Source organism: Ischnura elegans, chromosome 2 (genome assembly GCF_921293095.1).
Source record: "Ischnura elegans chromosome 2, ioIscEleg1.1, whole genome shotgun sequence".
Lineage (NCBI taxonomy): Eukaryota > Metazoa > Arthropoda > Insecta > Odonata > Coenagrionidae > Ischnura > Ischnura elegans.
In genome coordinates, this window is record NC_060247.1 from 95,007,423 (window position 1) to 95,032,782 (window position 25,360).

Below are 25,360 nucleotides of genomic sequence, written 5' to 3' on the forward strand. Positions count from 1 at the left end.
ACAAATGTTGTTTGGGTGTTGTTGATGGAAGGATAGTGGGATTGTTGAAGAGAAAAATAAAAGTCACTTAAATGAGTGAGACGTGGAAATACAACTATAATTCGAAGAAAATAAAGAGGTTTTTAGCAGTGGTTCGTTCTACGGTAGAAGTGGTTGTTACTGAAGTTCTAGTAAATTGTAAAATGTAGTGCAATTAGTCTAACTGCCGTAGTGTTTTTAAGTGCCGAGGAAATTACAAGATGGGGCCCAAGGTGTCTGTTCTCAATTTCCCGAGCGATCCAGAATTTGAGCAAACTGCATTCGTCCCATTATGAGAGAAGAATTTGAGCCAACAAAGAACAGCAAGGTATGTATTATTGAAGTATTGATGTAAGTGTGTTCAAAAGAATTTTTGGTTTGTTTGAGTTCCCTACTAATCATTTCGATGAAAATGCCGAGTTTAGATTTTAAGGGCATGAATCGATGGATACTTTTAAAGTCTCCTGAGTGATAAAACATTTATTAAACGCTCCTGCCTTAGTTATTGAAAGTCTTTTCGTAATGATCGCAGTAAGGAAAAAGTTATCTCTTGTTAAATAGGTGATTCGGCTTATTTAATTTAGTCATAACTCCCATTCGGTGGATCGAAGGATATCATTTAAGTCAGATTGATATTACTTTCAGCAATTACTGAAAGTTTGTTAATATGGTAATAAGTAAAGGTAGCACAGTCATGGTGAAATTACTCCAGTATATAAAAGACCTTTGATTTTATGTCATCGTTTGATGTGAGTGAAGTATTTTCATGATTTAATGTAAATATTTACTCTTATCATTTTATTTTTAAACTGCCTGATATCGTTATTGTAGGCGCCCCAGATATAGATTTTCTCAGAGGTCCATGGTATTTTTGTATGTCTCTGTACAATTAATCTTGCGGGTTAAAAACAAAGAGATGAGGAGTGGAATAGAGAACTTCACTTATGTAGAATTTATTTTAATTTAAAAGGAGAAAAAATATTGAAAAGAAGTGGTATGAGTAATAGTGCAATATCCAAGAAAACGTAGTGTGTAAATTATTTTCATTTTATTGTTTGGTGGAGTCGAAGAGTATCAATTTAGTCTTGCTTGCAAATTATTCATGTAATTGCTTAATTTATCATAAATAAAAGAAGCACAGCCATGGTAATAAATAACAAATATGAAATACTCCAATTGGTTAAAGTAACATTTATTAATCGCTCTTTTTTATTGGAGGGCTTATTGCATTGATCGCAGCGGGAGAAAAGACATTGCTTATTAGTTAACAAGTTGGGCAATTCGACAGACTTTATTTAGTCATGACTCCTATTTGGTGAAACAATTCTTATTAATTCCTGAAAGTTATTATTCTCAATAATTCAAATATTGTTGTTATTGGTCCCCTTGCACACGTATTAGTTTTCTCAAGGTTAAAAATGAGAGACGTGAGGGGTATAATAGCGAAATAGAGTAGATTAGAGAATTAAAATGCTTTAAAATAAATTAATAGTAGTCCAAAATATCCTGCAATAGGAAATGAGCCATTACATTTTTAATATGAGCGCAAAAATGAAAAATATTAAATTTGATTGTTGTACTGAGACCTAAATACTGAATTGCGATACTTTAACAGGTGTGTGAAGAGCATTTTGCTCCACATGATATAATCCGTGAATGAGAGAAGTATGATGAGACGACAGAGAGATTACTTTCCGCACCATTGAAATTTGATACGAATAGCCATAATAATGAGTACCATTAATTTTATCCTGAGAAGAAGCTGCTGGTAGATATATTAAAACTTTGACACGGGTGTACTCAAAATAAAACCGGTTGGACATCATGAACCGAGATAGCTTGAACCAACTGAAGATATAAGATTTGACAGAGAAGGTGAACCTCGGGGAGCGTAGAAGATTGGGCATCCTCAGTCGTACCAACATTCGTATATGAATGGTGCAATCTTGGCTGCCCAGCTTCAAATGAACAATTATGTGCGCTGTGGAACAAAATTGTTCTAACGGGCGATTTCTTCGACATTTAGTATGGTCACTAGGATAGGTCATTTCGTGAATCTGACGATTATTTTTCTTCTGTGAGAAAAAAGCTAGTCGAGCAACCATGTATAGAAGTCAAGTGCCTAATGCACCATTTACTAAGCCTATCGACTGCAAGCAAAAACTTCGACGGTGATGACAATAATCTACGAAAGTCTCTAGTCAAGGCTGAAGCGGATAGCATAGACATTGGTCTACGCTAGCAGGGGCGCAGCTAGGAATTAAGGAGCCTGGGGAAGGTTTAGGTGCAACCAATACCGGGGTGTGTGGGGGTATGGTATACCCACCAGGATAAGAGGTGGGTGCGAGATAAATAAATAGGGTAGTTTCCTTTATCAAAGAAAACGAAATGCAATGATTGCGATTCCTTACCCACCATTAGTGTATTCATAGCATGCAAATTATTTGGTTTTATAAATCCCAGTTTAGACGAATGGCAACGGTCAATTTTAACTGCATTTGAAAAAGGCCAGATTGGCGCCAATGCGATTCCCCTCCACGTGACGTCACAGGGACCTAGTTTCTATACGAGTAGATAGGAGTTTTACATCGTCTGAGATTACCAATGCATGCATGAGGCACAGAGCTCAGGGAAACATCTCTTAATAATCACACATTAAAAATACCTAAGTTCGGAAAGTTTCCTTCGTTTAATAGGGGAATAATAGTGCTTATTTAAGCCAAGCGCTACCAGCTAGAAGGGTACTCAGCTACCTGCTAGCAGCCTGCGTCGTATCAGCGCTCAAGCCTCGCCCCAAGGTCACCTCACAAGGCGGCAGGGGGAACCAGAAATACGTCACAACGGACTTTTTCCCATCATTCCTATTTAGCCGTCGCGTTTTCGCGCGCTTGAAAATGTTCACTTTTCGTTTAATCGCGAAAAATAGATATCGTCATTTAAAAATCTAAAAGTGTGAAATTCTTACTCCAGGAGTAATAATCTTTCGATTTAGGCAATAACAAAATAATAGGAAACCACCCTATTTCGAAATTTTAAGATAAATGGTTCAAAATGGTGAGTTTTACGGCTTTCTGTGGGATATTTTCTTAATCCTTACGCTATTGTATTAGTAATATCAATCCAATTAAGCAAATGTTAAATTAAGTAAAATTTCTCTGAGCTCTTGGGGGGGGGGGGGGGTTTGTCCCCCAAAACCCCCCTTGCAGCGCCACTGTACGCTAGAACTTAATTTCAATGAGAGAGTGCCAGATTTCATAACTGCTCTACTTGTGGGTGCAACAACAAGAATGTTTTACATTACTTCTCAACATGCATGAGCAAAAGTTGTTGTCCTCAGGGCCGGATCAAACGCCCAAGACGCCCGGTCCGAGGGCCACCTCCCAACCCCCAACCTAGCCCCACCCAAGCCTGAGCCTTCTGCCGAGGTAGAGGTAAAACTCAAAAAAATAGAAAACAGAAAAAAACATCATGAATTAGGGGATTCGAAGTGAAGCTGGATTTTGGTTAATGTCGCTCTCGTGGGAATCACGGATGGACAGTCCCTTTGGGCCCGAGAGGGCTTTCCCACCCCACGACACAGTTGATGGCTAAAGAGTTGCCAAGTTTATTGCAGATTGGGCAGAATTCTTAAAATCATCGTAGAAAGACTATAAAAACCGCCCTCGACCGTATCTCTGGTGTGATCAAGAAGACTATAAATAGGGTAGTTTCCTTCATCAAAGAAAACGAAATGTATTGATTGCGATTCCTTACCCACTATTAGTGTATTCATAATATACAAATTATTTGGTTTTAGAAATCCCAGTTTAGACGAATTGCAACGGTCAATTTTAACCTCATTTGAAAAAGGCCCAGATTGGCGCCCATGCGATTCCACTCCACGTGACGTCAGAGAGACCTAGTTGCTATAAGAGTAGATAGGAGTTTTACATCGTCTGAGATTACCAATGCATGCATGAGGCACAGAGCTCAGGGAAACATGTCTTAATAATGACCTATTAAAACTGGCTAAGGTCGGAAAGTTTCCTTCGTTTGATAAGGTATTAATAATCCTTATTTAAGCCAAACGCTACCAGCTAGCAGGGTACTCAGCTACATGCTAGCAACCTGCGTCGTATCAGCGCTCAAGCCTCGACCCAAGGTCACCTCACAAGGCGGGAGGGGGAACTAGAAATGCGTCACACGGACTTTTTCCCATCATTCCTACTTAGCCGTCGCGTTTTCGCGCGCTCAAAATTTTTCACCTTTCGTTTAATCGTGAAAAATAGATATCGTCATTAAAAAATCTAAAAGCGTGAAATACGTACTCCAGGAGTAATAATCTTTCGATATAGGCAGTAAAAAAATAACAGTAAACCACTCTATAGTTGACAGCACTGAAGAACTGAAAAATGAAAATTGTACTACAAGTGGCCCAGATGGGTGGGGGGCCTCCCAGTGTTTTGGGTCCGCCCCTCGCGTGCTGGGGTCTTCAGGAAAGGGATGGATTAGGCTCGGAGTGTCAGAGTCGAGGGTGAACCCTCATTAGAGGGACTGACCATCGGTGGTCCCCAAGAGAGCGATATTAACAGGATATTTTTTGGCTAACATGTAGTCGTCAAAATTGCCTATAATAAATGGATAACGCAGCTGATAAAAACACTAAATCCTTTGGCGTTGTTAATGTAGCTCTGAATGCAGCCATTGGTTTGCTAAGCGGTGTTGTTGCTGAAAATTGTGTTACTTGAATTTCCTGTTTTTAAGCTGCAAATTGCAAAACCTAGAAACAGTGGACCTCCCCCAAAATGGGCTGTAGAATCCTATATATCATGAAATCCAAGTTCCAAGTTTCCCCCTTCTCTGAGTACTATCCTTCAACGCCGGGTGGTCTGTTAATACAACTAATATTAGTGGTAAAATATCGGCCAATTTGAGCGCGTTGAATTCCTTCGAAAAACTTCTCATGATTATTAAGGGTGGGGATATCTCTCCTCTTTCTCCCTCGGATTTTCCTCTTGCCATCAGATTGCATCAGGGTCGGATTATGGGGGAGTGTAATTGCTGGAAAAATTGAAAAAAAATCTGATGTTTAAGGTGGCTATCTATTGACAGTTATTAACAAATTTTCAATTTTAGAAAGAGTTGATGAATATCTACCATAGCCACTTGTGTAAGCACATCAGACCTTCTATCTCTTATAGGTATTCGATACCATAAAGGGGCTAGGGACAATAATGAATCTCTTCCTCCAGATTGCTATCCAGTTCCCCACATAGAGGACTTTTCCTCTTCCCTAAGTGGTGTGCGAGTTTTATCAACAATTGATTTAGTAAGGGCTTATAACCAAGTACCTTTGAACCCGGAAGTCATCCCAAAAACCGCCATCACCATACCTTTTGTCTCTTGGAATTTCTCATTATGTCATATGGACTGTGCAATGCGGCGTAGATATTTCAGTGATTTATTGACAAGGTGCTCGAAGGCCTCGATTTTACGGAGCCAGTTGTTGGGTATAATAAAATTTATAGATGATTTTTATCCAACAAGGCATAATTGTAGGCACCACTAAGTGATCTATTATGTGGTGCGGTACGAGGCAATGATGAGACTAGGTAATCCGTGAGGAAAGTTTGCACTTTCACGCTAACAGGCAAAATGTATACTAAGGAAATGGTGTTATTGGGTTTTAAATAGAGAAGAAAGTGTATCATAGAGTACTTTCTTTATACTTGCTTTCTTACAAAAATATGCGAGTAATGGATATGGAGAAATGGAAACTTTTAAGTAGAATTAATGGGTAAGTAATGAAATTTGAGATTGATATTGTATTTTTCGTCATACGCCGGTGACACAACGTTTAAAATGATAATTAATTTATCACCTTAGATGCAGTATTAACGGAGCATATATGGAATGGAAGAAAAATACCTTTCTGTAATAACCAGTGGTGTGGCGAGGGGGGTGTTCCAGACCCCCACCCCCCCGAAATATAAAAACTTCTTTAATAATAATTTTCTTTAATACTTTGCTTCACAAAAGAAAACCAAAAATGGAAAAATCATAAATTTACAAAAATAAAATCTTTGAAAAATAAAGTTTTTTTTTCTATTATGAAGCAGTGGGAGAATGTACTGCCAGCAATCCTCTTGGGTTGGAGTTATATGTTTACTTGTAACCTCACAGAGATAAAATTTATTATAATTTTTATTAATATACAGTGCAACCTAGATAAAACGAGACACCACGGTGCCATTATAAACACTTACAATAGCGAGTTGTCGCTTTACTGGAGGTGGAGCAAATAATAGCCAAGTTTTACAAGCTAATCATAGGGCCAATTGATGGTGCTTCGGCTATCTCTCATAATGGAGGGGGTCTCGCAATAGCCTGTACACGCTTTAAAGTGGTTCCACTACATTAAAATACCCGAAATGTTTTGGCATGGGTATTGGGTAAATCAAAGGAGCTCTCATGTAATATTAAGAATGTTTTATCTTCAAAGGAAAAAGATGATGTTCATATGATGGCCAAGATACAAATACGTACAGGTTGGTACAAACATGTGAAGTAAGGCGTAATCATTTCAACATTTAAAAAAATGATTAAAGCCTTACTATTAGAGTTCATAAATTATGAGGTGGAAGAAATATCTCTATTATTGTTTATTTCCTCAATTACTAGTCTTTAATAAAAAAATTATTGACACATGAAATTTAGTAACTATGCAAACCAAACATGAGGAGAGAGTGGAGGAAAATGTGTAGTGGAAAACTAAAAAATGTATTTTTTTAGATACATGCATCTTTTAAACTTCTCGTTCAATAAAAAAAATTACCTCAAGAAAATGCACCTCCTGGTATTAATTTTGTAAGTTACATAGTAAAACTCTTGAAAAAAGTAATAAAAATACTATTAATGCATGAAAAGGTATATTTTGTCTCATTGACGAGAAAGTACTTCATACTATGGAAATTTTAAATACTGGTACAAAATACTGGTTGATTTATCCAAAGCATAATGTTAAGATTGCATGGTAAGGGAACTGAAAATTTGAATTGAAAAGCAGTAGGTACATAATGATGGCTACTACAACACATAAAAAATAAGAATATTTGTAGACCAAATTACACGTTGTAGTAACCTCCAGCATAGCAAGTCCTAAGGGCCACTCCTTGACAATTAAGCCCGACCCTCCCCCTCATTATTGAACATCGTCGCTGCAGTAATCAATTGCAAAATGGTTATATTGTCAATGGTGTTTGCAATGATATATTTTGTTACATACTACAATTTTTTCAGACTTTGAAATTAATTCTTCGTTTTGTTCTGTGCATAAGCAATTTTTAAACGAAATTGAAACGTTAAAAATGACAAACTTCCGGACTTATAGCCTTATTACCTTTTATTTACTAACTTCGTTGTTATTAAAATTAGAAATCCATTTAAAATTCAACAATTCTTTTAAAAAAATGCCAGTAATTCTTTTAGAAGAGCAAATTATTGAAAATCAGATACAAGTTTTGGTTAAAATAACACTGCTAACACAATAAGTTGACCGTGGATTCGTGCTATGATAGGGTTAGAGGGTGCAGTCCAGTGGCCAGGGTAAAGGATGGGTGCCACGTTGAGCTGGGTCCCAAATCTAAGGGACGAAAATATCCAGACAACTCATCCCCACAAAAGACCTCTGTACAGAGAGGTTTAAAATATTCTTATGCTACCCGTAGCATGAAAACGTTTTTGTATTGTAGGCGCCGGCAGGATAGGGTTCCGATATTCCATTCTATTTCTACAAGAGGCATCCCCCATTCCAAAATTTCAATTTTATGAGCACAGTATTGAGGAAGACTTAATGTTGAGTACGACAGTCAAGAAACTGATGGAAAAATGAAAGACATTTAAATAATAACATATCACATTCACCATAGCAATCCCAATACCTGAAAATTTAAATGGGTTACTTACTCAATTGACACCTTTTCATTCATTCACATTTAGGTACCTAAATACATTCCTTTAACTGGACTCCATAAGGATACCCAAAAGAACACACTATGACAAAACAACAGAAATGATGTAACAAATATCTAAATTTTTGTGGTGATTTATTAAAAATTATATGACTAACCTAATTAATTGGTGGGGGAAAAATATGGCAGTTGATAAACCACAAGCACACTTACACACTTTCACAACAGGAATAAAATATTCACTTATTCAAACTAAAACGTGGATAAAATATATATAACAAAACACATAACACAATCTGAATTCATAAAAGTTCAATATGTAAGTATTTTAAAAAGAAAGATTATTTACACTATCTATACAGCAAGGTAGCCACAATGGCATATCACATACAAAATTAGATTGAGAATTTGAGTATCAGACTTTATTCTCTACCTTCAACGTCAACTTTATTTTTCCGACTCTTCCATCGTGACCCTAGCTCCCTCTGAATCTCCTCCAGTGATTTCCCTTTTGTCTCAATAACGACAAAGAAAACAAAGAGAACTCCAATGAAAGAGATCACGGCAAAGCTCCAGAATGCTATGTGTTTCCCTGAGAAATCGTTAAAGAATTTGGTCACCACAAAGGCAAGAAGCCAATTGGTGATACTGGATATTGGGCTGGCAATTTTTTTCACCTCAGCAGGGTACAATTCACCAACAATGAACCATGGCACTGGACCATATCCAAGTGAGAACACAATTATGAAAATGCACATGCTGGTCAACGGAAGCCACGTTAAGTTTGAGACATCTGCATGGGTAGACTGAAGGTAGAAGTAAACTCCTAAGGCCACAGAACACAGAGACATGACGGCATCAGACAATATGAGGAGAACCCTTCGTCCAAAGCGATCAACGACCAGTGTGGATATGAAAGTCGCCACCAATTGCACGGCACCTACAACAATTGTGGACACAGAGGAGTCTTCAACTTGAGCAGCTTCAAAAATGTCAGTAGTGTTGAAAATCACAGCATTAATTCCAGATAACTGCTGGAAGACCATCAATCCAAGTGATATGATCAATGCATTAATGGATGCTCTAGTCCGAAGAGCTGCAAATATATTGACATTTTTTTGTGATTCTGCAGCATTATCAGCAGTAAGTTTCATTTCCTCCAACTCAGCTTCCAAAGCATACTCTTTTCCTCTTAGCCAAGTCAGGGCTCTGAAAGATAGCAAGAAATTAAACATCAGTAAGCCGTCTACTTATTAATAGAAATAAAAGAGCTCTCCCGTCAAATGTCATTAACACTCTGGCGTCAATTAACAGAATCATTGACAACACAAGAAAAAAATGTTTGACATATAAGCTATGAATAAGCATGCTAATTTATGGAAAGGAATGACAATGAATTGTACATATATAAATCTCTGACATTCTGACTGTCGCACTAGCCTACTGCAAATGATGCCATCACATACTTTTAGCAATAAGTAAAGCTCGAGTTCTAAATTTATTTCGTATCTCAAATTCAAAATGGTCCATTTACAACATTAATCTCAATATAAGCGGGATTTGCAAAAATATTTATCTTTAAAATTGAGAAGCTCAGTAAAATTTGGAGACATTACAGCATCCATACTTGATTTTATCTTAGTCAAGAACAATATTCTAGTTTAATGGAGAAGATATGTTGAAACAAAGACTGAAATGCATAGTGTGCACTGTGTGACATCTATTAACCTGTTAATCCTGAGTGGAACTATATTGTACTATCAGGAAGTGTATTCCTACGACTTAACTTTTATAATAAATATCATTACATATTTCCATGAGTAAGCCTTTCACATCAATTACACTGGACGGCAAAAATACATTTTTCTTTGAGCCATGATATCATTCCTGCTGATTCTTTTGTAAAAAGACAGAATTAGAATATTACATCCGTTTTCCTCCATCACCCACCATTTTTATTTAGCAACATTTTTATAACATGGAGTGAAGCCTTCTTGCCGAGGCCAGTCAATAAATATGCAATGCTTTTCTCGGGCTTGGCTGACCCATTCACAAAGGAAGCAGCAGTATTTTGTGAAGCCTGATTGTCGACCCGTCAGTAAAGCGACAAGTTTCAGGTCAACATAAACTTTACAATTAGGTAGCAGAAGGGATCAGAATGGTTTTTACATAGGTGTGGCATATTTACACATATCACGATAATAATCAAAACTCACACCTACATCCTGCAATTCACTTAGAAAATGCCGGAGTAAAAAAACTTCTACTGTTTAATACAATTGAAACAACTTGGAAAAACAGAATCCTTGCCTAGAACACCGATAAGTGGACTCTTCTATCGCTAGTGATACTAGGGAAGACGACGATAAATACAATGTAATTAATTTAAGAGGCTGATACTTTGTGGAACTCCATGATGAAGGAAATGGTATGCTTAACAATTAGTAACTTCAGTGAGAAAATGCATAAGATCTCAATCTTGTGTAAATTTCTAGTAGAATTACAAAGAATGTTTTTTTCTTTCTTTTGCTGTGCAAGCATGACAATTTCTCTCCAAGCCTCAGCGGGTGAGTTTTTGCAAGCACCAGAATGGTAAAGTGAATCTTCCTAACTATTGCTACATATTTTAATTATTGTTACTACATACATTACATGGCAAAATATTTTTATTAATACCGCTATTGCTTTTTGAAATATATATTAATAATTCGGGGGAGGATGAGGTGAAATAGAAGTTGGAAAATTTAGAAAATATGTACGTGGAAATGGGGAAAAAAAGCTAAATCAACCATTTTTATGTATTTTTTAAAAATTTCATGGGGACTAATTCCCCTCCCCTCCAAATCAATCTCCACACCATCAATGTTCATGTTTTAGAATTTACCACACCTCTAAACCATAGAAGGAATGCAAATGCTAAAATAATCCTTTTTATCCTTCCTAATTATCAAAAAGTGATAAAAATAGGAGGGGGCAGGAGTCCCCCAAAAATGGCAGGTGATGGGAAAAACGAAGGTCATATTCATATTTAAGATGTCATTTTAAACTAAAATAGCAGGAAAGGTACAGGGCCTGATTTTCATGCTGTCAAGTGTTATCGCAGACTGAATACAAACTGTGAATAGACTGTGCATTTCAGCTATGTTAAAATAACACAAGCTAAGTTTTTTATATTGTCAATATAAAAAAACTTAGCTTGTTTAATACATTATGCGTTGGGGTCTTTGCATTTCAGACCTAGCTTTTTGGGCATATTTTGATCCAGCAAGAATACAAAAAATATTGCAGTAGTTTTATGAGCAGTTATTATCACATAATATGGATCTCCAATTGAAAAGATACTAGTTCAGAATAATATCACTAAAACATATCCAGAAAATGAGAGGGCAGAGAAAACATGACAGCAAAGGGATTGCAGTAGTTGTGAACTTAATCTAGAATGGTGCTCTAGCTTTGTGTGCACTGGGAGCTTGGGCGGCCAAAATACTGCTTGGGCATAGTGCAGAAAGTGTTTCAGCCCGAAAATAAAATTACTAACTAGCACAGATGAAGTGAAGATATTGGAAACATGGATAATGGACAAAATTGCTGCTGTGAGGTGTGTTATGATGAAAATATCATTATGCTATGGAATAAACACAACATCAGCCATTCTACAAGTGAGACAAAGAAAATTATTGTTTCTGACCAGATGCTTATGAAATATGATTCAACTCATTATGAGACTCTTAGTCTATCAGTTTTCCAGGTAACTTACATGACTGACGTTCATTAATTATTTATAAGGGTCTTTGATGAGATAGGGTGCCATGGGTCCCACCAAAGCAAAAAAAAACTCAACCAGCTAGCACAGGTAATATCACACTCAATGTACCATGGGTAAAAAAGGCTGACCAATTCACACAACATATGCTTGTGGACAATTTCTGATATCCTCTATAGCTACATGTTTTTCCAAGCGAGGACTACAATCGGGAACTGATTCAGAAAATCGCGCGTAAGGAAGAAGAGAAATGAGATGTGGCCTTGGAGACTGCAAGGGAAGACTAGCAGAAGGCAAAGGCACATGCTCCCTTGCCATACGTCGCAGGAGCTTCAGAGAGAATCGCTAGAGTTCTCACCAAACACGATATTTTGACGAGATTCAAAAGCTTAAAGAAGACCTCTGACCTCCTCCTGAGTGAAAAAGATTGTCACCCAGCTAATATCTATGAAGGAGTGTATGAGGTAATGCGTTCCTGTGGTCAATCATACATCAGGCAAATATCTAGATCCCTCAAATGCAGAATAGTTGAACATCGTAAGGCTACTGAAAAGAAAAATTTTTGAATTTCTGCAGTTGCGGAACATGCATGGTTGGAACCTGGGCACGTTATTCTATTCCAAGAATCAAAAACATTCGCAAAAGAGAATAAATATTTCCCTCGGCTGATTAGGGAGGCAATAGAAATTGCAAATCATGAAAATGACTTTAATAGGGAGGAAGGCTATCCTTAAACTTCATCATTCAAACGCTATTCCAACAATGGAATTCAAACCGAGCAAATCAGCGTGTGCCTGACTAGCCTTATATATAAGCAAGGAGGCTGGAAATAGGTGCCAAGAGTCCCACGGATATCTTTCTGAGCAAATTCTCCAATGTAGACAGGTGCCTGACTAGCCTTATATATAAAGAATAGCAGCTCTGCAGATCATTTGGACCTGAAGACGAAAGCTGGAATGCACCCGAAACTATCGTTTGCAAAAAATGAGTTGACTTGGAATTAACCCGAAAAATAATCATTAATTTAATCACTGGGGAAGTCTCCGTAATAGTGTTAAAAATAGTTTAAAATCCTCTACTTAGTACCCTGTTTTAAAAAAATTTCCTCCCCTACTTTAACTCCCAAATGAAATTCCTGGCTACCCCACTGCACATAACACTTATTATATTACCCAGCAAAGTCAACAAGCTTATTGAAAACCCATTGTGGAATGGTCATAAGTCAAGTGTTTACAAATTTTAGTGGCAAACAAATTGCTTCATATTTCATAAATTTTGATAGGTTGATTAACAATAATCCTGCCATTAAACATACTTGCAGGCTATTTCCATCGTTTCAACGAGACCTAGGAATAATATACCAAAAGAAAAATGGTGAATTTTCAATGATAATGATTGTGGTGCCACTTCATGTTATACTTTTTAGACCCATAGAGTATGTTATTGCTTAAGCTAGACAGGCAATAGGCCACAAAATTGTATTTATGTATAGAATTGTAATCATACGCATAAAATTTGCGCACACGAATGAAAATGACATAATGTATCCAAAACTTGGTTGAGGCATCAAAACTCCTGAATCCAAGAGCTTGCAATTTTTTACATGTTTCAGATGATATGCAAGCAAAAACAAGAAATACCTTAGCGAAAATGAAAATTTATTTTTCATTTATCTATGCACCTCAATAAAATACTCCCACATAAAAACAGAATCATCATATGCCAAAATAACTAAAACTATCAACCCGTATTCAAATAAGAAGTGAGATATGTTTTTACTTTTACTTCAAGTAAAAAACATCAATAGGAAAATACATAAATAAACATCTAAATATGACTTACTTTCTGGCCTCATCAACCTTTCCTTTGGCCAACAAGAAGGCTGGACTCTCCGGGATAGCAAGTATTCCAGCAGCAAAGATGATTGGGATAATGCCACAAATGATTGAGAACCAAAACACAGAAAGATATGATCCAACGATGTAAGCAAATAGAATTCCACCACAGATCATCAGCTGGAAATAGGTGCCAAGAGTCCCACGGATATCTTTCTGAGCAGTTTCTCCAATGTAGACAGGGGCCACAACAGCAAAAGCCCCTCCGCTCATGCCACAAAAGAAGCGGCCAGCGTACAGCATGTCAACATTAGTGGCCCACACAATCAGAGCCCAGCCCATGACAAAAGGGACAGCAAGGATGATCATGGTGAGTTTGCGGCCAATCCAATCCATGCAATAACCTATAGGTAGGGCAATAGCTGCAGCACCAAGAGTCAGCAGTGAACTTATCCATGATTCCTGATATTGTTCTATTTTAAATTTGGCCTCTCCACCCTTCATTAGCTTTGGTAGGGCAGGTGATGACCATGCTAAGGCAGTTCCAAGTGCAAATGCTCCAAGAGTAGCTAGAATGAAAAATAAGCATCACTCAGACCCATGGAAACAAATACATTGTCATAAATATACATAGAAAGGACTCATTATTTTGGTGCCTACCACAGAAAGGGGATGTTTACTAACTTTATATTGCTGTTGACTTAATAGTAATTGAAAATTAAAGATAGCCATATTTTGTCTGTTTTTCAATCCGTCGCCTAGTTCTTGAGCTATTACATCTACATCTATATACAACCCCGCAAGCTGCCTAAAAAGACAGAGGGGTGTTAGGATACATGCCATTTTTTACATATAAAAAGCCAGTGTTAATACAAAATTATGACTAGTATTTATTGAAGTCTTTTATGGTTCAGGGAAAAAAACGAATTCCAATATCTATCCGTTCGGCAAAACATCTCCCTTAATTCATCACTTCTGTCAGACCTGGAAATATAGTGGTGCTATCATTGGGTTCTTCGAGTTGCTCTTAATAATATCTATTCTCAATTGCTCAAGCAATCGAAGCCTGGTGTGCAGCCTCAAGGTCTCTATCGGCTGACGGCCTAATTCGCTTAACAACACTTGGGCAATGCTGCCTTTATGCCACCTACCACAGTAAAAGACCGCTACGTGGATGTTTGAATGGGGCATTTCCATGAAAATGTCAACTTTTTCTCTCAAATAAAAATTTAGGCTGGAAATATTTTATCTTGATAAATCAACAGCTAAATGATTGAATTTTATGAAATCAGTATTTGAAACATTATTCAGAGCCTTATTAAAAGTTTTCAAATTATACTTCGATTCACAGAGTTTTGAAGATGTTTGATATCATTACACTTAGGAGGTTGACCTGGCAGCAATTCAATCACATTTTAATTCTGGGCACATTTAGAAGGTATTTCCAAAATTAACTTTGTTTATGTATATGAACATCACCTTCATAAATTTTTTTTGACCATGCTCAGTGAGAAGTTTGCAATTTTTTGTTATTTTTTTACAATTTTATCAAGATATCCTATAGCATAGTTTTCTCTGAAGGTAATTCCTTCACAAATAGAATTGCCCCATGGGGGACAAAAAACTCTACTCAGATTATTGCTACCATTCAATTTCAATGCCATAACAGCACTTCCATTATCAGAAATTCAAACTATCCTGCTATCAGAAATTGGGAATAAAGATACAGAAGATGCTGCACACAAACAAGACACCAAAATGCGGATCCTGCATACAAAACATCAATTCACCTACATTTTGTTGGGTAGTCTATAACAGTGAGATTTATTTCAAATTAATGTAATACAACCTTAGATATATTATCAAAATGAAAAATCCATGCTACAAATGAGATTGAAACACTGACGGTTATCATAGGCAGATTTAGAGGGGGGGAACGGGGGTACATAGCCCCTCCAGATGCTTAAAAGACAGATAGGATTTTAAATACAAATATTCCATTTGAAATCAACACAGCTGCCAACCTGACCCTCTTCGATTTTCATGAAATTTGTTGTATTCATTACACATGATAAGAGAATGAAAAATACCATATGGCCACTTGAAGTGCTAAAAATGTGCGGAAAATTTGACCAACACTCATGATATAAACGGCTGTAGCTTCAGTTCTAATAAACATAGAATAGTGAAGTAGGTAAATTTGGAAACGTCTTAAAACAAGCTTTTCAATGATAATCAATTTATGTACTCATGTTAGAAGAATGCTCACAGTTAAGGTCAGGGACTCTCTCTTGACCTCGAATATCTCAAAACATGTCACCTTCAAAATTTATGAAAAAAAATATTTGATTCTTCATGTCACACTGTACAACATACCTAGTAAAAAATGAAGTTGGGGTGACCATGGAATCAGGGTATATAAAATAATACGTACAGCAATGCAATTCATTGATTCCAAAATTAACCATATTCAGAGCCCAACAATGGGATGAAAAGCACTGAAAAATACATATTGCTAAAGGTAGGTGCTACCATAATGCACTGTAAGGGCCCCCGCGCACTGGCAACTTTTACCAAGCAACTATTTAGTTGCTTTATGGATGTTCAAATGAAACACACGAAATTGACTGTGGCCCCGCACACGGGCAACTTTTTAGTTGCCGCAACTGCCGTGTGTTCCATAGGGACTTCCTCAAAGCAACTAAATAGTTGCTTTGTAAAAGTTGCCAGTGCGCGGGGGCCCTAAGGTCACAAGGTAGGAGGCCAATAGCAAGAATGTATTATATGTAAGGTCACATACCCTGAGATCCGACCTTCAATGATGCAAAACATGATTTAGCCTTCCAGCAGAAAATATGTTTGGAAGGCATGGTAAATGGATTCAGATTTACAGACACAAATATGAGAAACAAATCATCTAGATTTATTTTGTCCCAGTAATTGGAAGCAGCATATGACACTCTTTGTACACCTTTTAGTGAAAGAAAATAAGTTCTCCCTGTTGCGTAATCAACCTACGTTAGAATGTCCTTCTTGTCCACCGTTAAGAAGTCTGGTTTCTCATGGCATACCTACAAAGGTGACGGCCCATGAGGATATGGGAAGCTAATTGAAACCTCATTTGTATCTTCATTATCTTAAAAAACACATCCAATCCACCAGTGACCTTCGTACATACATGCAACAAACCCTGTGATATCATCGAGGAACAAATCTAATTAGGTCCTTGTTAGAAATTCATTTCTGTTGCCTTGCAAATTGGAGATAACTTTCTTTTGTACATCATAATGTCCAATGGGAATAACACAATGCATCTTGTGGGCATCTGTTATTGTGTGACTTTGTGCAAACCGTTCTTGAGGGAGAGATTCCTTCATCTCCTCGCTGTTACTTGTATAATGAAAGTGACACACTACAATGTTCTTGGAACACCATTCAAACAAATGTCTGGTTGTCTTTATCTGAGAGTTGTAGAGGCACTGCAGACTGGCACAAGCAGCAAGTCCCTTGGTGGTACCAGCAATGCCATCATATGGTCCTTTGCCTTGTGATGTGGCAAAGAAATGCTACCCTGGAGAGACATTGAGATCAGCCAGATGAAAAGTTATGCAGCACCATCTGAGAAATAGTACATGTATTTGGGTGTTCTTTGGAAGTGGAATCCAATAAAGTTAATCAAGTGACGCTGAAAAAGATAAACTCTCACTGTGTCATGTTTAAGGCATTCTTATATCATAACAAAGGAAATTTGATCAATTGTTCAGTTTTCTGGATGTCTATAATAAACAACAAATGGTTGAATGGTGGCCTGTGAATTGTTCCAAATGATTCAAGCAAGACATTGTTGGTCTCCATCACTTGTCAACTCTTTCCATCTGGACCTTTCCAACATGTGCTTCACATTTTGGTGAATACTGCTAACACACACACTATGGGTAGCAGCTGCACCAGCCAAAATACAGTTCCTGGGTCGCAACTGGCTGAATTTTGATGATTCCATTTTCAATCCTGGGTGTTTATCTTTGAATGCTGGATACAGTTCATCCAGGTTCGCCAGCACCAGTCATTTTATTTATGAATCTTGGAACCATTTTCCTTGACAAAAAAGAATCCTTTCCAGGAAAATGGCGGATTATATCGTCTCTGTTGTAGAATTCTATGACACTGTTCACTATTTGTTCGCTTAAGGAACGTTTAGGTCATGGATTAGGAGTTGCTTAGATACTACACTCTTTGGCTAATTGCTTTGCTTTTCCTACTAAATAGTTGGAGGCCCCAAATTCATTTTCAATCCATCAAATGCTCTCACTTTTCAGTAGAAGTTTCTGAATTTGTATCTTTTCATTGCTTGTGATGCTTGTTCTGAATTTATTTTTTCCATTGCAATATCATTTCAGATTCTACATTGTTTTCAGCCACTGTATTTTTTGCCACATTTGATATGTATTTAAAGTCACCGACCTTAACAGTGAGCATTCTTCTAACATGAGTAAATTGAATATCATTGAAAAGCTTGTTTCAAGAACTTTCCAAATTTACCTTGTTCACTATTCTACCTTTATTAGAACTGAAGCTACAGCCGGTTATGCTATGAATGTTGGTCAAATTTTCTGCACATTTTTAGAACTTTAAGTGGCCATTACTCTTATGTTACTTGAGATAAAATCCTGTGATTTGGTATTTTTTATTCTCTTGTCATGTGTAATGACATACGCACCAAATTTTATGAAAATCGAAGACGGCCAGGTTGGAAATTGTACTTTTCTGTGTCAATTTGAAATGGAATGACTCTAATAATATCATTAATCTTTATATTTTGATATATATATATATATATATATACACACACGTTTGAAATACACTCACACGAGCATTATAAATAATATAAAGGAACTTCTTCTTGCCCTAGGATGGGCACACAAAAAACTTAGAGATTGACAGAAAAACGAAGAATAAAAAAAAAGTGGGGAACTTACGGGGAAAGGTTGTTTCTACAAATTTTCGGTGGGATGCAGCCCATCTTTCTCAAGTGAGAAGGGGAGGGAAAGTGAGGAAAGGGCATAAGGAAGGGTGCAAAGCAGAGGGCAAAGATGGAGGGAGGAAAAACGGTGGACGGGGATTGGTTGTGTTCTTTCTAATGGGCGCGGTTGATTCCTGGTCCAGAAAAAAAAATCCTGGATATACCCTTGACTGTTATCATCGGAACTTAATATCATAGCTAATCCAACATCTAAAACGCAACAGTTAATAAATTTAAGAATTAAACTTTTATACTTAATATGACACAAATAAGTAAGGGCTCCCGATATACTGCTTGCACTTAAAATAAATATAAAAAAAATATATAAATAACTTGCACTTGCACTACCACTCAAAGAAATTTCATGGAAAAGGAAACACTACAGGGTAACAATGCAAAAGATTCTGGGAAAATGGAGGGAATAGTTCCATTTTGATATATGAGTGGTACAGGAACATGGTAACAGAATAACTTAAAAAAGAGAATAGGAGTGGTGAGCATCGGCATGTGAGTAAAACTTTCTAAGATTCTTCACTACCCTTGGCAATTTCAAAGCCTCATGTAGCTGTGATCTATTACTATGGAAGTCTTTCAACTGAAAATCTACTACCAAACTACCAGTACAATACGCCTTCATTATAAACTATTTTTTTCCTTGAAAACTCATTATGCATTAGCCATTGATTCTCAATGAAATAAGAGAAATTTATCTTTCACTACTGAGTAGAGTTACTGTCAAATAAAACAGTTGAATTTGACGAAAAATATTACTCTACCTGGGCCTAACAAAAGGATGAACAAGGCTTCAAAGTAGCAGAGACAAACAGGTTAAAATGAACTCCTTTTCAAGAATATAAAACCATCAATTATCCCTTTTCGTTATTTAACTGCTTAATCGGGGAGCCATGCATTTATGAAGAGTTTGCTTAAAATTAAATTTAACAATCGAATTATTTAAACAGCTTCTGAACAATTTTTCACCTGTTAGTGCAGCAACATACTGTGGTAATTTTCGTGCAGTTGAAGTAGTCGAGACCAGAGTCTGAGAGCTAACTCCGATTACTGTTGCACTCATGTCGTCTAGTAACGGGACGATAGCGTCCTCGTCAGAATCCTGAAAGAAAGATGATATCATTTTTAATTAACCCCATAAAACACCGTTTATAACATATACAACCTCATTTAATATCACCTAAAAAAGGCTAAGTAAGAACTAACCATGGTGTTCTGGCGAGACAAATATTCTCGGTTCCCGATCATATTTCACGATTTACTGGACTAGAATAGAGCTACGTAGATATTTTCAAATTTTTGGATTGGATATCCATCGACAGCCGCGGGGTAAGAACAGTAAACCCCGGACTTCAGTCAAAAATTTACATTCTTGAAACAGCTGACGATGACTAACTTCATGTACACAAACCCGCCTGGCAAATAGGCAAACCAGGCAAACACAAAAACAAAGCAAATACGAAATTGGGTTTACGTGGGAGGTAAATTCAAAGTGGCATAATGTAAATTACTCTTAACTAAAACGATTAACCTTAATCAAGCAGCAAATTGTTAACAAAATACAACCATAAAATCTAAGGCACATAATTTTTTAAATATTTTAAATGTGACCTTAATTAAACTAAATAACTTTTTCCAAGACTAGCTCAATCCTTGCCAACTTCCGCTTTGCACAAATTCCGGCTTTAACACGATTTTTTTACCTTAATAAAGCACAAAAAAGCAATATTTTAGAAAAATATCGCAAAAAAAGGATATTTAGTGGGAGTTATCTATTTTAACACTTAAAATAATGATTTATTTGACCTTATGCTTTTAAGTATTAACATCCAAATTCCTTGATTTCTTATAAGCACCGTCACCTTACTTAAAAAGTAATTATATGTGAGAATAAGTAAAAAATGACGAAAAAGGTGTATGTGAAATTTTAATCTTGTACAGTAATCCTGTGCCCTAACAAGTAAGACGGGTTAAGCTTCTGCACGAGTGCTCTCGTTAGAACTGTTTTTCTAAAATAATTTAAGATGCACCGCTATCTTTTAGCTGCTTTTAGCTAGACGCGCAATTATTTACTTTGAAACTGAAGCAGTGTCTGAAAAACAATTGGAAGCAACCAAAAATTCAAACAATGAAATCATTTATCCCTTTATTTGATTCTTCAACAGATGACGATGACGAAAAAAAAATAAGGAAACGAATAAATTTATAGCCATTGCATAAGTCAAGACAAATGAAAAGTTCCCGCGACCAATTTTTTTTAAATTGCAGATTCAAGGTCATCGCTCAAATTAACGCTGCATTCTGGGATAAGATATGGAACAGGACAAAAAGATAAACTAATCGTTTGATTGATAAAACACGGTAACCTACGGCAGAAAAAACAGTTGAATCATCGTCTCGATGGTTCCGAAGGAACTCTTCAATGCCCATTTTCAAGGTCATGAGTTCGGTTTCTACCAAAATAGGAGCACTCAAAGGGAGACTTCATACAGTGGTTATTGATGAGTGAAAGTTCTTTATGAAAGTGGAGTTCAACGAGAGAAAATACACTAAATGCAAACTTATATTTAACTCCAGAAGAAACTCATTCCAAATACATATACTGGTATCAAGGCCATCGAGTCACTAGCCAACTTTCTTTGAATTTTCAGCTCAAGGCGTCTCATTTTATGCAATCTAGCAAGTAACTTTGTTTAGGGATAACTCTGCAGCAATTGAAATCGCGGCCCAAATAAACTATACAGATGAGGCCCCAGTAAGTTTCGTGGAAAGTTAATACATTCCAGCAATTTTTCCGGTTCCCAAAAATGTCCGCTGCGCCAAGATGAGCGAAGAGCGATCCATTCATTCTTTATATATGCAGTAAAGTGTATGCACTCGCAAGGAATTGCATTGGAAATCCATGAAATCGATGGATAATACTATCTCGAATACACGTTACAAGTAAAGGATGAGTCGATTCCACTTTTTCGATTTGGATTCTTTCAAAGGAATATTTCAGTATTGAATAAAAGAACAAAGACAATTAAGTGGCCCTAAGGGCATATTTATTAAAAATAGCATAGTAATATATATCCACCGCTTTAATAAAATAATAAACACTTCAACTTTTTCAGGCATAAATTGTTAACTTAATAACGTATTGTGCACAATGGCTCAGGTCCAATTGCGTAACTAGGAATATGCTTTGGAGTGGGGAACCCCTCCCCCAGTCAACGGGGGTTCCGGAAAAATTTTTGAAAAATGACATTCCTGGAAATACACTTTACATCATTTTGGCACCTAAAATTTAACTTTAAGCAGATGCAGTTATTTTATGTCAAAACTAGATAATAGTTAAAATTTTTATTTTTTATTTCTCTGAGGCTTTGTGGAGGATCTATCCCCTCATTAAAGAAAGTTTACTGGAAAGAGGGATTACCGGAGATTTCGGGGCCCCTCCGGAGGGTATGGAAAACACTCCTGGGCAAAGGTGCCTCTTTTAAGGGCTCAAGGGGGGGTCGCAGCCCGGAAACCCCTCCGTAGCTATGCCACTGATGTGTGGTGACTTTTATGCCTTACGCTTATGATCTATTTTCATAATATTAGTAAAATTAGACATTGCAATATTTGCACTGAGTTTTATTATGACACTACGCGTTTCGTCGTTACAAACAACATTATCAAGTGTTAATGATATGTACTTGATATGTTGTTTGTCACGACTAAACACGTAGTGTCATTATAAAACTCAGTGGAAATATTGCTAGGTCTAATTTTATTAATATTAATAACTTCCACCCTATTGTGCCTCACATCATAAAAGACATTTTCAAAATAATTATCTTCCTGGAATCGGATTCGACTTTAGGCGATGGATTCCGATTTCGTGCTCGAGAATCATTGGAATCGAGAATCGACATTAGGAATCGACTCATTCCTAGTTAAAAGATATAATTATAATTCATTTCCCCGTGATAGCTCTACCTTCAGTGCGCTGCGGCGGGCGACGCGATTGGCGAATTTGGTTGACTCATTTTAATGCGCGGTATACTGCAGCTCATGCTGGCGTCAACTGGAGCATCCTCTATGGTATAAACATTCATGGTGAGGCCTGTCTCAAAATTGGTTCCGCATAGGATCCGGAATCGTCAACTTCCTTCCGGCCGCCCGGGCGAACTTAAATGGCATAAGGGAAGCGGCGTTATTTCCGTTTTTCAGCGAGTTTGAAAAACATTCAACCTTCCTCCCTTTCTTTCACCGAATTACGTCGTAATTTTTCGGGCTAATGTCCAGCATCACACTACTGCGTAAGAGAATATTAGAGATGAAGTTCCACGATTATGATCCATAATAAGTGAAACATCTAGAATTAATTTGGCATGCCCAGGAGAAGAAAAAGTTTCTGTTTAAGTTCTATCGCTTCAGGCATCTTGTATTATACTCCCCTTACAACTACTCTATATTAACATATTACTACTCAAATGCAAGTCTATTGCATATCATAGCGTAAGAAATAAACACTTGATAGCATGGGCGTACCCAGCGAGGGGCAGCAGGGGTCAGCTGCCCCCCCTAAATGCAGAAGTAAACTTAGTTTAAAACGAAAGTATTTTTTTATACCCAAGAAAGGTGATAATAGTGCATATAAACTAGGTAATAATATAAAAATATTTTCTCAAGCAAATAATTTAAAAAACGAATAAACTTATCTGCTATATATTTTGGTTTCCTTAACATTTTCTGTGTTACAACTTGAACGACCACGGTTTGCCCCCCTCTAGGTTTTGTCCTGGAAATGCCCTTGCTTGCTATATTGAACTCCCATCGCAATCAGAAAAATGTCCCTGATGCAATGGTTTTCACTCAATCGATAGCTCGAAAGGGGACACAAGAGATTTTTTAAATACCGAGTACAATTAAGCGTCATATGATGTGGTATGAAAGCAGATTTACATTATCATTGCTGATGTCGAACGTAAAACGATAGTCCTCTTAAGAGTGACGGATCTATGAGGGGAAAGGGGATATCCACTCGCCTAGAAAATCGCAATGGAAAATAATTTTACTCAGATTAATATTTAAAACTTCGAAATTCAATCTTCATCTAAAAATGATGAGCTAAATTGCAGGAGATAAGTGTAAAGAAGCGTATAAACGTTCACCTCCTGGAAAATACCGAGGAAAAATTTGAATATTTTAGACAAAGGAAGTTGTTGAGGTGAGTGTACTCTTATGTATCCTGAACATATTCATATGATAGTATAACTATTAAACAAGTATTACGTCACGAAAAAAGACCGTGATCGAGCGGGAGCAATGCCTACCATCTCGAAACGATCCCGATAAAATGTCAATCCTATCAAAAGAATCCCACAGAAAACAATAGTTTTCTGGAAAACCTGAATAGAATACGGCAAAAATGCATTGGCTACATCAAGGGGCATGCTGGACTGATGTATAAAGCCAAATACTTAGTTACGGAAAAGAAAATTAAAGTGGGACCTTTTGCATCCTTGTCTCTCCTTCGAGATATTTTCAAATATTGGCATCTGAGCCAGCATTTTATTCAAATGTTTACCTTCGGGAAAAATACGCAAATTACATTTCCATGAATACATTTATCTTAGAACGAAATATAAGAATTAATTTTAATTTTTTCAATTGTAGGATTTACTACACACGTCTCTACTGAGTAATGTAACGTAAATTTTGAAATAAAACGGACGATTGAGCCTTGAACTTATTTAAGGGAACCAATAATTATTAAAGATGTATTAATTTTATTTTAACGGACCATTCTAACGTCTAATACTTATTCTACGTACATTTCACTTTCAAAAACGAGTTATCTCAAGGCAATAGTGACGATAACAGTGACATCAGGTTGTTCAAAAGTCACAAATAAAACTAAATTTTTCTTTTGAAAATATATCACAAAGCTGTGTAAGGAAATTAAGTACCGGTTTGAGTGATTATTTCCATATAATTTGATAGCCCTTGCAATAAAATCTGCAGATAAAAATTATTTACAGCTTATTTTGATGATCATTCCGACACAAATATTCTAAAATATTAACATTAAGTTTATTTAATAAGACGGAATAGTTAATATGCTAAAACTGGCCAAAAAATAAAATTAATTAGCAAGTAGGAAATGTTGCATGGGGGATTGGAGAGAAAAAAACATAGGTACGTCAATGCAAGGAAAAAAGGTAAGTATTGAAAATTTTCACATTTCGGCAGTCAGAATTATGAGAAATAAAATGAACTAAAATTTGCCGCACAAAAATGAAAGAAATGAATAATAAAAGATAGATAAGAGTTTAAACTTTATAAAAAAATGATAAAGAATGTCACCAAAATACAAGCAATGATGTGATAGACTAAGCAAAATAAGTCATTCTTACTTGTTGAATAAAATTGACTCTATAAAACGTAGCTATTCCATTATTAACAACGATTAATGCAATATTAATCTTCGAAAACTACTCCAAATGCTCTTACTAGCTGTAATCGACTGACGTTGGGAAGATAATATATCTTTGAAAGTGATTGAGCAGGCCTCAGTAATTATTTTTCCTCATTCATGATTAAGGACTAATCTCATGGGTGATATAGGCTGATATGTTATCGTATTGCCCTCATGTTATAATCCGATATTTTACCGGACATTGACCTGCAAAATTAAATTTTTAATGCAAAAAAAGCTTACGCAATTTCACTAGACTTTCCCTGCGAATACCTACTTCGTTTGAATGGCGGGGCGGCCTTGTCCTTCGAA

The 25,360-nt window shown here is 36.6% G+C and overlaps 1 protein-coding gene across 3 annotated transcripts in view; it reads right to left on the minus strand.

Moving 5' to 3' along the window:
* Positions 1-8,085: 8,085 nt before the first annotated feature.
* LOC124154197 (facilitated trehalose transporter Tret1-like) overlaps positions 8,086-25,360 on the minus strand; it is a 46,672-nt gene continuing 29,397 nt past the window's right edge. For 2 of the 3 annotated variants that reach the window (XM_046527769.1, XM_046527768.1), the window contains exons 2-4: positions 19,567-19,699; positions 13,573-14,134; positions 8,086-9,176 (exon numbers count right to left, since the gene is read on the minus strand). In XM_046527769.1, coding sequence (XP_046383725.1) covers positions 8,390-9,176; positions 13,573-14,134; positions 19,567-19,660 — 1,443 coding nt within the window. In that variant the 5' untranslated portion in view covers positions 19,661-19,699 and the 3' untranslated portion in view covers positions 8,086-8,389. Of the gene's footprint in view, positions 9,177-13,572; positions 14,135-19,566; positions 19,700-19,803; positions 20,008-25,360 lie in introns of those variants that run through there. The other variant, XM_046527767.1, reaches the window with a different exon arrangement.